The sequence below is a fragment of the Chrysochloris asiatica genome, unplaced genomic scaffold (genome assembly GCF_000296735.1).
Source record: "Chrysochloris asiatica unplaced genomic scaffold, ChrAsi1.0 scaffold00004, whole genome shotgun sequence".
NCBI classification, from domain to species: domain Eukaryota; kingdom Metazoa; phylum Chordata; class Mammalia; order Afrosoricida; family Chrysochloridae; genus Chrysochloris; species Chrysochloris asiatica.
This window is the reverse complement of record NW_006408522.1, coordinates 14,405,558-14,420,893: the sequence shown is the minus strand read 5'-3', so window position 1 is coordinate 14,420,893 and position 15,336 is coordinate 14,405,558. Positions and strand designations below refer to the sequence as shown.

The 15,336-nt window shown below is 39.8% G+C and overlaps 1 protein-coding gene across 1 annotated transcript in view; it reads left to right on the top strand.

The window, feature by feature from the left end:
• CGNL1 (cingulin-like 1) overlaps positions 1 to 15,336 on the top strand; it is a 155,220-nt gene that overhangs the window by 16,610 nt on the left and 123,274 nt on the right. Inside the window, exon 7 of the mRNA XM_006831609.1 lies at positions 8,806 to 9,018. Coding sequence (XP_006831672.1) covers positions 8,806 to 9,018 — 213 coding nt within the window. The remainder of the gene's footprint in view (positions 1 to 8,805; positions 9,019 to 15,336) is intronic.

Sequence of the window (15,336 nt, the reverse complement as noted above, 5' to 3'; positions counted from 1 at the left end):
ACATAATGAGTATAACTGAACCAAAGAAAACTTAATTGATTATTTAGTTAATTAATGTTAGTGACCAGGATACAGACACCAGCCTTAGGTTTTGGTGATACATGTTCAGGCAGAAGGAACGGAGACCATCTTTTCTTAATTGTTTCAGATGTTGCTGACTTCTGGTTGTTTGCCTGTGTTCCATTGTGTACCATGCACTGCTGCTGCCTTTTTGCAATACGTGTTAGGGATTTTAGCAGTTTCCGTTGATATGCCAGACACATTTAAAGCATTATCTATGGCTTTTCCATTACTAATGAAACAGACTTCGTCTCTTTGTCACTTTCAATTTAGTCTTCGTATCTAATAAGAAGTGGTCTGGAGACATTTGATAACAGATCATAGTTGTGGCTAAGTTTTCCATTGCTTTTGGCTTAGGATAGACTCTTGAACACAATGCACATTTAAATACCTCTGCTTTTGAATGTTTGAATAAGATTAAAGGCCCTGTTTTTTGACTATTTCATTTTCATGAACTCTTCTAATATTTCAAATGTTGTTAAATAATGTCCTCTATGTTGATTCATAGAAAGTTACATTAAGAGAGAATAAGAGCATTACAAATGAAAAAGTTAAAGAAAGGAAAAAAAAGTAGAAAGTATCCTATTTTCTGAGTGTAAGCTATACACTTAATGTTCTGAAATGTATGTGTATATATATAAACACATGTATATGTATGTATATGTATATACATACACACTGTCCTGTAATTTTGTAACAACACACACACATATGTATATACATATATATACATATATATCTATTATTGTTGTTGTTATGTGCCGTGAAATAGGTTCCGACTCATAGTGACCCTGTACAGGGTTTCCGAAGCTGTAAATCTTTACGGGAGCAGAATGCCTCATCTTTCTCCCGTGGAACAACTGGTAGTTTCGAACTGCTGACCTTGCTTTTGCAGCTCGATTCATAATCACTATGCTACCAGAACTCTCTCTCTCTATATATATATGTGTGTGTGTGTGTGTATGTTGTTATTAAGTGTCGTCGAGTTGGTTCCGACCCATAGTGACCCTGTTTCTGAGGGTTTCCAAGGAGCAGCTGTTGAGCTTGAACCACTGACCTTGAAGTTCAAATAGCTTTGTTCAAACAGTCTGGCACTTTAACCCATAGCGCCACACCAGGACTCCGTAGTGACCCTGTATAAGGTTTCCAAGGAGTAGCTGGTGATCTTAAACCCCTGACCTTATGGTTCAAACCGACTCTGCAGTCCAGTGCATTAGCCCCCAACACCACACCAGGACACTATATGTATGTATGTGTATATATATATACACACATACACATATGCATGGTGTTACAAAATTACAGGAGTTTTCCAGTATGGACTTCATTGTCCATGCATGCATTGGTTTCTGTTTGAAGGGTAATGGGTAAACATAGATGTCTTGATAATGAAGCTTTCTAATTACTGTCTTCTTTGATTGTAGCCTGCAGTGCTGACATGTGGGCCTCACTTCAACAGTATCTTTGGTGGCTGGCATTTGCCAAAATTTAAAACCTTAGATATCACTGAAATATTTTGCAATGAAATTGTGTTGTTCCGAGAACTGTGCTGAGAACTGAGGTCTCTAACATGGTGTTGCTACTAAGCTTTGCAGTGATACTGCTAAACATATTATGAGCTTTAATAAGGTGACTAAAACATGTTTCTCACCAGTTGTGTTGTGCTTTCTAGGCTATCTTTCTGGAAAAAGAATCATGTAATTCTCAGTCAGCTACTGTTTTGATATAAAGCATTTACCTTCCCTTTACTGAGCATGGGTCAGAAAGAAGACCCCATGTAACTTCTGGGGGAGCATTCATGCAGAGGAGGGTGTAATTAGTTTTTGTACTCACTTGAAATGGAGTCCGGGTGTATCGCTGTAGAGTAAGAACTGGACCAAAATGTTGGTTTGAACCGCGAGGTTGGCACTTCAGACTCACCAACCTCTTCTCAGAAACCCTACAGAGAGCCACTGTGAGTCAGAACTGACTCAATAGCACATAACAACAACAGCAACAACTCACTTGAAATGGTTTATTGGTTAATAGGTTGTTTGTGAAATAAAACTTTCTGCTATGGACACATAATTCTGGCAATTATTATTATTATTTACTTTTGACTGTAGTTTTCTTAGAGTCTTGGCATTGTGTGTGAATCTCCAAGGGGGAAATATCACAGGAGTTTCTATATCTCTTTTGATGTTGGACCCTCCTACTCCAGAACATGTATGGGAGAACTCCAGTCTGGGTGCTATATCCTGGTTGGGCATAACATTTGGTGCTGCTCCTTTAGTGTTCAATGACTGGGGACTTGCAGGGAATGTCACTAGCTGCCCTGTTCTCTTTAAATGTTTGCATAACTTTCCGAATGCTCTTGACCTTTGCCTTTTAATCCTGGTACCCTGCAATTCAACCTTGCTTATTATTATGCTATTGTATCTAACATGTTGTACTGTTACATGGCTTGATTTATCCTTATTAAGGTGAATTGTATTTTTAATGTATAAACAGACCCAAGCCCATTGTGATGGCATTGATGCTGACTTAGAGCAACCCTACAAGACCCAGCAGAACTTCACCATTGGGCAGTAATCTTGACAGAAGCAAACTGCCCCATCTTTTTCCCACAGAGCAGTAGGTGGGCTTAAAACATGACCTTTTGGTTCACAGCTGAGTACTCAACCACTGTGCCACTAGGGCTCCTATTGATGTATGAAGGGGCTTCAAAAAGTTTGTGGAAAACTTCCACCATTATGTTTTAAATCTATGTGGAAACCTCTTCATGCTTACGATATTTTGTGGTTCAGATTAGACTTCTTTTGCTTCTTCATTTTTGTTGTTGTTGTTAGGTGTCATTGACTTGGTTCCTACTCATGGCAGCCCTCTGCACAGCAAAACAAAACACTGCCAGGTTCGGTACCAGCCTCACAATTGTTTTGTTTGAGTCCATTGATGCAGCCACTTTGTCAGCACATCTTGTTGTGGGCCTTCCTGTTTTTCGCTGACCCTCTACTAAGCATGATAGCCTTTTCCAAGGACTGGTCCCTCCTGACACCTTGTCCAAAGTAAATGAGATGAAGCCCTACCATTCTCACTTCTAAGGAGCACTCTGGTTTCACTTCTTCCAAGACAGATTTGTTCGTTCTTTTGTAGTCCCTGGTACTTTCAATATTCTTCTCCAACACCACAGTTCAAAGGCATCAGTTTTTCTTTGATCTTTCTTATTTATTGTCCAGCTTCTTCATTATTTGCTCTTTTTAGTTAGATGGTATTTGATACAGATAAAAATATTTATAACATATATAGGTTTATATTGTTGTTAACTGCCGTTGAGCTGGTTTCTGAGGAGTGGCTGATGAGTTCGAACTGCTACTTTGTGGTTTAAATCGACTTTGGGGTCTAGTGCTTATTCTACAGTGCCACACCAGGACTCCATATAGGTTATTAGGTATAACAATATCGGTATACCAGCACCTCACCAACACTGATATTCTATGTATGTGTGCTTCTCCCATCCTGTCTGACTGTTTCCTTTCCAAAGGGAACCATCATTCTGAATATTGTACTCATCACATAAATATGGGACACTAAATAATTTTATCATTTCAGTTTTGCTATTTTTCTGAGCAAAAAAAGGTTATATAATATTATAGCATTTAGATAATGTAATAATATAATCTATAAAACCAAATATAATATATAAATGAATACAATCTTAAGGAAGTTGCTTGTTCACTCAACATTATATGTCATATGTAAAAGATTCACCTATGGGATTTGGTGTCACTATCTGTCATTCCTCTTCATTTGAATAGAGACAGCATAATCTGTCCTCTTTCCCTGATCATGTTGATTCGGACTGTTTTCAGTTTGGTGTTGTAGAAATTGTTGCTCTGGGCATCCTGATATAGATCTTTCTGTGCATCTGTGGTCACTTGCTATGCCTAATAACAGCCAGATCCTACAATTCACTTCCTTTTTCTTACAGCTTTCCTTCTGTTTTTTTTTTTTTTCCCAAGTTCTGGTCATGCTTTTTAAAAAATTATATTTTGTTTAATTTCTGTTATTGAGAGTGAATACAACAGAACATACACCAGTTCAAAGTGTCTACACGGGGATTTCAATGATATTGAGTAACTCTTCAAGTTTCTCAAAGATTTTTACCCTCCTTTTCCAAATCGTTCCTCCCACATGAACATAACCTCACTGCCCCCTAACTTTCTCATCTCATCTTTTGAAGTTTTATTGTCACTTTGAATCCCATATGTTGTTGTTGTTAAGTGCTGTCGAGTCAGGACTCATATCAATCTTGTATAGGGTTTCTAACGAGCAGCTGGTGGGTTTGATTTGCCAACCTTGTGGTTCACAGCCCAGTGCTGACCCTACAGCGCCACACCAGGAGTCCATGTAGATAGTTCTTCACAGAGCACAATCAGTGCCTAAGCCAGACAGCCTCCCTAGTTAAGTGAAACTCTTTTACAGTTTAAAAGAAGACTTGAGGGGATATATTTGGTTTAAGACTTAAAGATGATCTTGGGGTAATAGTTTTGGGGGTTCATCTAGTCTCCCTGGCACCAGAAAGTCTAGCATCCATAAGAATGTGAAATTCTGTTCTGCATGTTTTCCTCTTTGATATGGATTTTTCTATAGAATCTTTGACCAAAATATTCGGTAATGGGAGCTAGGCATCATTCCAGTTCTTCGGGTCACACAGCAAAGCAGGTAGTTGTTTGTGGAGGTAATTAGCCACACCTTCCAGTTCCTCTTCCTCTTCCTGACTCTCCTCTTTCCTCTAGATGAATAGAGTCTGTTCATGCTTCCTAGCTATAGTTGAAAAAGGTGGACATCCTAACAGACCCCGCTGGCCAAATGCAGTGTTCTGTTCTTTTTGTGTCAACAATGTTGAACAGTGTAGTTGTTTCATTGTTGACCTTTCTTGAGTGTATCCTATTGTAGTCAGGTTCAGCAAGCTGTATAGTTGAGAGTGGGCACCGGAATCCAAATCTTGGTTCTGCCTTTTACAGTCTTTGTTATCGTGGGCAAGATAGCTTCTCAGAGCTTCAGTTCTTCATTTCAAAATAAAGACTAATCATATTCGTTTACTTGACTATTCCTTGGAGTTTTGAAGTGCTTAGCATAATTTTTCTTCTTCTTCTTGTTAAGTGCTGTCAAGTTGGTTATGACTTATAGTGATCCTGTATTGAGTTTCCAAGGAACAGCTGGTGGATTTGAACCACCAATCCTGCAGTTTGCAGCCCAGTGCTTGTCCCTATAGTGCCATACCAGACTCTATGCATTAAGTCACAAACACATGCCAATTTTTATTGCTCCCCATTCTACTTGGTTTTTATCTCTGGGCTTCTTTCAGGTGTGGAAATATTTTGAAAGTGCTGATTCTGAATAGGTAAAAGTTTTACCTTGCTTTCTTTGATTGGTGTTTACAAAGAGGCATGTGCATCAGAATGGAGGTTTATATATGAGGGGGGCTTCAAAAGTTCATGAAGAAATGGAATTAAAAGAAAATGGAAATTTAAATTATTCACTGGGTAGAGGGTAGACACATGCTAGCTTGGGTGATAGAGAAGGCAGTATACAATAAGAGGGATGCTGGCAAAGCAAAGAGGAAGAGAGTGGAAGACAGAGGAAGGAGGGCAAGGAAGTTAAAGTGAATAGAGGTAAATACTGTTAACTGATGGTGCATGGAAGGGATTACAATCATTGTAATAACACAAGATTTACTATTTGTTTAATGTGGGACTGATCTGTTCTTTAAACCTTCACTCAATTCACAATAAAAAGTTAAAATAAAAAAAGATAATGGACAATTTCCTCAAACTTTTTGAAGTCTTCTCATATGTGTTTTGAAAGTTAATATATGTGTGTGTGTATATATATATATAATGCACACACACATATATGTACATATATATGTGTGTGTGTGTGTATATATGTACATATAGTGAGCTCTGGTAGCGTAGTGGTTACGAATCGGGCTGCGAGCCGCAAGGTCAGCAGTTCGAAACTATCAACCGTTCCGCGGGAGAAAGATGAGGCTTTCTACTCCCGTAAAGATTTACACCCTCGGAAACCCTGTACAAGGTCGTTATGGGTCGGAACCGACTCGATGGCACTTAACAACAACAACAACATATATCTATATATATCTATACATACACACACATATACATGCACACACACATATATATGTACATACACACACTTTTTTTTCTCACTTTCCCTTCTTTGGCTTGCTATAATTGTTACTAAAACCCCAAGTTGATGAATTGAAAGTTTCGCAATCTTGAATGCCTTTTTGTCATTATTCTGGAAAGCTTCGAGTGCTATAAAGTGATATGGTAAAGTGTAATCTGATTGGATTTGTGCAGCACGGCCCACTTAAGCGACAGCCTTAGTCATAGATAACAGCATGTCGGTGTAGAATGGACCACAAAACCCCAGTTCTTCACAGGCACTGGCAGAAATACACAAACGACAACACAGATATATCCTGGAAAAGATAAGTGTGGGAAGAGGAACTGCCTTATCACCAAAATAATAGCGAAATGTGTGAGAGTAAAAGCAGGAAACTGGTCAGAATCATAGAAACGATTTTCAGGGGCTGGCAGAATGCTCTAGGGAGATCTGAAGGGGCAGCCAGTAATAATAAAGACTCTGATACTTCTCAGGAGGGGGAGGAGCAGTGGCAGCAATAGGAAATCCCCTTTGTAAATGTCAGGACGGGGTGTATTTTCCAATATTTGGGCCTTGGAAGACCCAGAGGTGCCCTCCTTACCTAAATGGTTTTCTTGATGTCACATTAAATTCATCAATGCCTGTCAACTAGATTCTTGAAGGGTTGGTTAAGTTTTGTCTGGTATAAGGACTTCCACTGTAGGATTGCAGAGGCTCCCTTTGGCTCAATGGGTGAGGACATTCCAGAGAACACTAAAGTGATATTTTATCCCTCATCAGTGGCATAATTCTTGAATGAAAAGTAGTTTTTATATCTGATACCTGGGGTCCCCACTGCCAACCATTTCTCTAATGCCCCCTGTGCTCCAAGAGAATGTTGTTGTGTGCTGTAGAGTTGACTCTAACTCATAGGGACCCTGTAGGACAGGGTAGAACTGCAACATGGGGTTTCCAAGTCTGTCATTTTCTCAGAAGCCGACTGCACATCTTTTTCCTGTGGGATGGCTGGTGGGTTCAGTCCACTGACTTTCGGTTAGCAGAGCTTTTTCCAAGGGAACTGGATGTGTGTGTTTGTTCAGTAGGCATGAGTGAATTGCTCACGTTCATCTAGTTTCACTTAAAATAGACACACACACAAATACTCAATATCATTGATCCACATGTCAAAAATAACAGTAAATGAGTACATCCCCCCTTAAAAAAAATCTCCCCAAAACAAGAGGGAACAGAAACAAATACTGTTGAATGATGATGCATGGAGGAGATTGTAATCACTGCAATGAAATGATGAATGTAAAACTGATGTTTTCCCATGTAAACTATCATTCAATTCACAATAAAAACTTAAAAAATGTATATATAGTAAATCAGAGAGAGAACGAACTAAGGGACCTTCAACTTCTTAAAACATAATCTTCAAACAAAGATTATGCTTTCAAACAGTTGGGTGGTAAAACTGGGAGGAAAGCCAAATAGAAGGGTCTTAAACTCCTTTGCTAAGGAGATTCTTATGCTCTGGGAAAAGGGGCATACATTCAAGACAAAGGAAAAGACCAAGATATCAGAAAGAAAAGGTAACTGATGGAGTAAGGACTTGGAACAGACTGATGGGAAATAAGGAATCCTGGTGCGGTGCTGCAGGGTAATGCACTGGACTGCAAGGTCAGTTTGAACCACAAGGTCGGTGGTTCAAGCTTACCAGCTCCTCTTCAGAAACCCTATACATGGTCCCTGTGAGTCGAAATGGACTTGACCATACTTAACAATGACAATGGATGGGAGATAACTCATTCTCTGTGAAGTAGCTTGGGATGGGGAGGGAAAAGTTGAGTTGGAGAGGAAGCTGAGGGTGTTGAAGTAAGGCAAGTGTGAAGTCTGCAGAGTGGGCATCCTAAGTTTAGGAGAACTGAGAAGGTCTGGGACAAGTAGTGTGTCAAGTCTAACAAGGATGTTGAATTAAAAAGAATTTCTGAGTGTTTGGCAGGACACACTTGGTTTTCAGTAATGTGATTTGAAGTGGAACTTGTTGCTCCAGTTTTGACTTTCTCTTTGAACTGTTGGCAGTTGAGGAGAAAATGTGAGTTGTGCTCTGCTCAGAAAGGCAAGTGTGACAGAAGAAAGGACAAAGTCTTCCCTAGTACTAGCAATATAGAGTAGGGCTTGACCACACATAGAGTATGAAGCAGTCAGACAAACAGGTTGGCATTTCTCCAATGAAATAATAGCATACAAATGTCAAATAATGGACAATAGACTGCTACACCGAATTGAAACACGGTGGAAAAACAAACACATGCCCTCATAGCCATGAAAATTAAATCAGTTTCCCTTTTCTTCCTCAAAATAATCAAATCTCAAGAATGCTAAGATGGCAAACCAAGGAGAATGATGGCCTGTTAGAACTGAAGGAAGAGAGGACGTGATGGTCTGTGTTGTGTAGTGTGAGGAAGAAGAGGGATGGAAAGGATAGCGGACAGTATGTATTGGTATGGGTGGCTGAACTGGAGAAGAGACACGGACTTCTTGACCAGAGTGTGTGATTGTCACCTCCCTGTCCATTTTTCCTTTCTTTAGGAACTCTTACAGGCAAAACAGGATCTGCAGGATCTTCTAATCACCAAAGAAGAGCAAGAAGACCTCCTGAGAAAACGAGAACGTGAACTCACTGCTCTGAAAGGCGCTTTGAAAGAAGAGGTTTCAAGCCACGACCAGGAGATGGACAAACTGAAGGAACAGTATGATGCTGAACTGCAGTCCTTGAGGGAGAGTGTGGAAGAGGCCACCAAGGTGAGTCCACTGAATCAGGCCCAGGGGATGTTGGGAGAGGGATCAAGTGACACTGTGAGACTACCTCTCCCACACACCAATGCCAACGTTTTTCCTTCCTTTGGTTAGAGTGAAACTTGATTTCATTAGATCATGGAAATAGAGACGATCAACAAAGAATAAGTTCGGTATTGAGATGTTTAAGTTTATAAATGGAAAAAAAAATTCAGGTTCTTTTTTCAGCAGTTACTAGAAGGTTAATTGCTCAAAGCCTTGCAAAAGAATTTTTCTCATAATTGAATTCTTGGCTCCTACAAAGCGATTCTAAATTATGTTCAAGTTTTTTGGGGGCAGACCCCATGTTGGCTGCTGAAGAAGAGAAAAGCAGTGTTTTAGAGCAGAATATACTTTGAAATTTCACACTATCTTTAGAGAATGAGGGCAGTTGTGAAGTATACATTTTTTTGAGAGTCTCTGCAACCAATAGACTAAAGATGAGGAAGAAAGAGAATGCCTGATATTATTTGTTTATTCTGTGATGATTACAGTGACAGCTGAGAGCTTGCAGGTCTTTTCTCTCCTAAGCTCTGTGGTGATTCACTGATCTTCAGTTATGACATGGTAATTGCAGATGACAAGAAATGAAAGATAGGTTTGTTTGCAGCAACAATAAAAAAGTCTGGGGGAGAATAGTCTTCTTTTTAAATTATTTGAGACAGTTTCGGGGAAGAAAAATAAAAGCTACTCCTTGATTTGCCTCTCTTTTAAACTTTTTGAGATACGATTTAATCTGAGGGAGAAAATGGAAATATTTCCTTTTCATGTTTTTCATGGCTTTTAGGAGACATGCCTGTTTTTTCTACCTTATTTCATTTCTGTGCAATAACATATTGTCCTTGTTATTGATCTTTGTGTGTTGTTGTTTCACTGGAGGACATACTGACACACTACCGACTCTTCTTTGACCCATCATTTCTTTATCACCCTCAGACCTTGTGTGAAATTTCACGCTAACTTGGTATATTCTGAGTGGCTCTTTCAAGGATTATTGAAGACAGTGTTTGGTCATATTTTTATAGTGACTTGAATATAAGGAAAAATCACACTTGTGCCACAAGATATTTCATTGGAAACTTCTAGGTGCTCAGGTGGTGGTGGTCATGTGCTGTGGAATTGATTCTAATTTATAGCAACTCTTTGTACATAACTTCCGAGGCTGTAAATCTTTACAGGAGCAGAAAGCCTTATCTTTCTCCTGTGGAACAGCTGGTAGTTTTGAACTGCTGATCTTGAAGTTAGCAGCCTGACACGTAACCACTACGCTACCAGAGCTCTGCAACTGTCACAGATAAATAGGTGGGGAAAAGAAACATGGTAGGCAAAAGAAGATGTCTGTCTTGCATGACATTGGGGTAATCTTGAGGGACGTAGACTATTGATGCTTTTGAAAGTCTACATTGTAAGTTAACTCACATCATTTTTATTATGCCATTTCAAGATAGGTATCTGCATTGATGCCCATTAGTCTGTGAAAGAAATAAAAGATGAGTTAGCCACGACATACATAATTGGTCACAGATGTCAGTTTCTGCACACCAGCAAGTTAACATAAGGGGTTCATTTTGGCATGTACCCAGTGGATTGCATGGCAGCAAGAGTTGTTTCTACACATAGTCTTCACAGTAGTTTTTCCTAAAACAACAAATCTGATCATGTCAGCCTCTGATTAAATAACTCACTTGCCCCGAGTCTAAAAAATTAAAATTCTTAGTATGTTAGGTAATAGAAATTTTTTTCTGCCTAACCCCATTTCTGGAAAACTCTAATTTGCTCCATTCTCTCTGGTGTGGCTCTATAGGATAAACACTGGACTACTAACTATAAGTTCGGTAATTCGAACCCACCATCCCTTTCTCAGAAACCCTATACAGGGGTGCTAAGAGTTTGAACCAACTCAGCGACAGTTAACAACAACTTACCTCTGCACACACAGAATGACTTGACTTTCTTTTACTTTTCTGTTTGGCCAACCTCTTCTCATCCTTCAAGACCCTTTTGTCTCCTATAAAGGTGCTCCAGATGCTTCACATCTCTCAGTGGTGTTAATTGCACCAACCTTAGGATTTTGGTTGCACACCGGCCATCCCTTTAGAGCACTGTATATAATACCATGCTATGGAGTCCTGGTGTGGCGCTGTGGGTTAATGCGCCAGACTGCAAAGCTGTTTGAACTGCAAGGTCGGCGGTTCAAGCTCACCAGCTGCTCCTTGGAAACCTTATACAGGGTTGCTGTGGGTCGGAACTGACTCGATGGCATTTAACAACAACAACAACAATGGTGTATCTTCATGTCTGCGCCTCCATTTGACTCTGAACTTTGGAAGCACAGGAACCCTTTATCCTCGTTTACCCCCAGAATAGAGCGTGGTGACAAACTTAATTACATTAGCGGGGAGACAGGAAGCATAAATGAATGATGTTCTTAGTGTGTTACTGAGGAGACAGTAGACTATGGTGGTAACTGGAAACTGGAGAATGTACACTGCTGCATGTCAGTTGCTTCTGTTTTGTAGCTGAAAGTGGCCAGTGAAGTAACACTAGACTGTGTTGCTAGGTCTTTCAGTTTTCAAGAGCAGTCAGAGATCTGCATGTTGTCATAAGAGACCTACTAACCTTTCTTTTTTTTACTAAGTTTTTATTGTGAATTGAGTGATAGTTTACATGAGAGAACATCAGTTTTACACTCATTGTTTTATTGCAATGATTGCAATCGCCTCTGTGCATCATCATTCAACAGTTGTTGCTTCTATTCCCTCTGTTTTTTTTTTTTTTGCGGGGGGGGTGGGTAGGCAGGGGGATGTACACAGAAGCACTCCAGGAATATATAATAATTGAAACAACCAAAGGGCAGATTCTGCAAGCCTGCCTCCCTGCTGCCAGCACACAACCTTTCTCATTCCATTAGTCTAGCATTCTCAGCCGCTCTCTTTCCATGTTCTCATCTCTACCTCCATTTCTAGTGTCACTGCTTCTCTGGATAGGGTACCACATTCTGCTTGTGCTCTTCTCCTTTGATAGTCCTAGGATCTTCTGTTCCTGGATTGTAAGGTTAACTACTCGCCCCTTTTTGTTACAAAGCTTCTACTTTTACAATTGTGACAGTTGCAATTAGTCATGATAACAATTATTCACTATTGAATCATAAAATCTTATCCCTATCTCCTTTCATCAGACCCGTGTAGACAAGATGAAAACTATTCAATGGGGATTCTGCATTTCCCCACACACTCTGAAACTAAACTCCCTCTTGAAACCTTGTAAGCCAGTCACTCTGTGCCTTTATAGTACCCCTTCCCTACCCCACCCCCACCCCCCATTTTAGGTAGCCAATGTCTAAGTTGCCTGTCCCTATCAACCCTGCATACAGAGGGGATAGGATTGATACTTGATGTGAAGACTCCTTTTCTCTCAGTTGGTATTTTGAGCTACTACATCCATAAGTATAGGTCAAGTTCATCAAATTGTAGCAATTTACATGTTTCCTTTATCAGAAAATTTTTTTTATCTTCCTCTAGTTGAGATCTGATCATCAAGCTGTCAAAGCTAGAGACCTACTAATTTTTAAGCATTGCTTAAAAAAAAATAATTAATTGTATAGACCAAACACAACCTACCTACGATATTTGTGTCTTGAGCTTAGCACAGTGTCTGGGACACAGTCACATCTATAGACCATCCTAAGCTGAAGCCCTGGTGTGGTAACTATGGATTAATGTGCTGGACTGCAATGTTGGTTTGAACTACAAGATCAGTTGGTAGCCCCTCCTCAGAAATCCTCTGTAGGTTTGCTATCAGTTGGAACTGACTCAACAGCACTCAACAACAACACCACCTGGGGTTTGAGTTTCTGGAGTGTGGTTCTTGTTGGATTCTTTTCATTGTTGATGTGGTGGTGGGTTGTTGTTTTTAAGTGCTGTTGAGTCAGTTCCGACTTGTTGTTGTTAGGTACCATCGAGTCGATACCCTCTCATAGCAACCCTATGTACAACATTGCCCAGTCCTGGGCCAGCCTCACAGTTGTTGTCATGCTTGAGCCCGTTGATGCCGCCACTTTGCCAATCCATGTTGCCACTGGGGCTCTTCCTCTTTTTCTCTGACTCTCCACCTTACCAAACTTGATATCCTTCTCCAATGACTGGTCCTCCTGATAATATGTCCCAAGTATGAGAGATGAAGTCTGGCCATCCTGGTCTCCAAGAAGCACTCTGGCTGCACTTCTTCCAACATAGATCTGTTGGTTCTTTTGGCAGCCCATCGCTGCCAATACTCTCCTCCAACACCATAACTCAAAAGCATCAATTCTTCTATGGGCTTCCTTATTCACTGCCCAGCTTTCACATGTATATGAGGTTACTGAAAATACCATGGCTTGGGTCAGGCACACCTTAGTTCTCAAGCTGACATCTTTGCTCTTCAACACTTGAAAGAGGTCTTATGCCTTAGGTTTGCCTAACGCAATATGTCGTTTGATTTCCTGACTGCTGCTTCCATGAGTGTTGATGGTTGACCTGAGAAAAATCAAGTCTTTGACAACTTCAATCTTTTCTCCATTGATAAGAATGTTGTTTATTGGTCCAGCGCTGAGGATTTTTGTTTTTTACATTGAGATGCAATCCATACCCAAAAGCTGTGGTCTTTGGTCTTTATCAGTACGTATTTTTAAGTCCTTTACACTTTCAGCAGGCAAGGTTGTATCATCTGTATATTGCAGCTTATTAATGAGCCTTCCTCTAATCCTGATCCCACAGTTTTCCCTGTATAACATTTTGGAGGAGTGGTTGGTGAGTTTGAACTGCTAACCATGCAGTTCAAACTGACCTTGCAGTCCAGTGCTTATCCTACAGCACCACACCAGGACTGGGTGGGTGGTGGGGGGAAGGGCATAATTAGGAAGCTCTACTTTTACTCTGAATTCCTGTCCCTAGAGTTTGAGTTTCCCTTTAGTTTCTTAAAAAGGATCATGATTTTTGCATTTTGTCAGCTATTATTACTGTTGAAGGTAGCTGCTGAGAAAATCTTATCAAGATAACCCTTTTGGGATCTTAAATAATTGTTACCATAGCCTTCTGAATTAACTTTTCTGCCTTGAATTGGCGCAGGAGATCCCCATGGAAGCCACTATTGGACCTTTTTTAAAGACACCCTAATGAAACTATAACAACTGTGTTACTAAGAGAAGTTGCCCACAACCATCCACTGACTGCATGTTTAAACACATTTTGATTGAGATAAATCTATGCATGAATGAACTATCACCCTAGTAGCAATACTTTTTGACATAATCTGCTATAATAGAATTTTACATAATCTAATTAAATGCTTAGTGTGGCCCTGTGGGCTAATGCGTTGGACTGTAAAGTCGTTTGAATCACAAGGTTGATGGTTCAAGCTCACTAGCTGCTCCTTGGAAACCTTATACAGGGTTGCTGTGGGTTGGAACCGACTCAAGGGCACTTAACAGCGACAGCATTAAATGCTTGGAGGGAGAGTGAATTAAATATAGTGTTTTAATTTAGCAAAAAGTATTTGGAGCACTAGCCTTTTCCTGCACCAGGGGAAGGTCCCACCCACCACTGTGACTAAATGCTGACATTTCTTTGAGGAATGTCTTGCTTTAAAAAACTTGTCTTAGGAAGCAACCCAACTTCCTTTCACCAAAGGTTTTCTAAGTTTTGCCACTATCCTAAGGACAAATTTTCCAAAGTTCTGTTTTATCATTGTCAAATAAAAAGCATTTCATCCTGGCCCAAGTTTGAGCACTAAAAATTTTGAATTACCGTTTGATGAAATCTGTCCTTTATATAAAGAACTTTTTACAGGTATTCAAATAGAAATCTGTAAAAAAAAAAAAAATTTTTTTTTTTTAGGCCCAAACAGCCATATCTTTTCATGAACAACTTGATTGCTCAACAGATGAAAATTCATGAATGCCTTGGTTATGTGGGGTTTCCTCATTCAGCAGGATGAATTACACTGTGCCAGCAAAGCAGGGATGGTTTGAGTTAGTGTGTGAGTTATTGAAATTCTTCTTTTAGAGAAATGGCTTTTCATGGTCTGTTACAAAGGGAATTCTCTATATCAAACATTTGTTTGAAGGATTCTTAAGTACTCTGGCACCTTATTTCACAACATGATTTTCTCTTTAAAGATGCGTTTATACTCTCTCCATTTTTTTAAAAAAAGCTTTTATTGTGCATTGAGTGATAGTTTACATATGGGAGAACATCAGTTTTGCACTCATCCTATCATATTTCGTATCATTGCAATGATTACAATCCC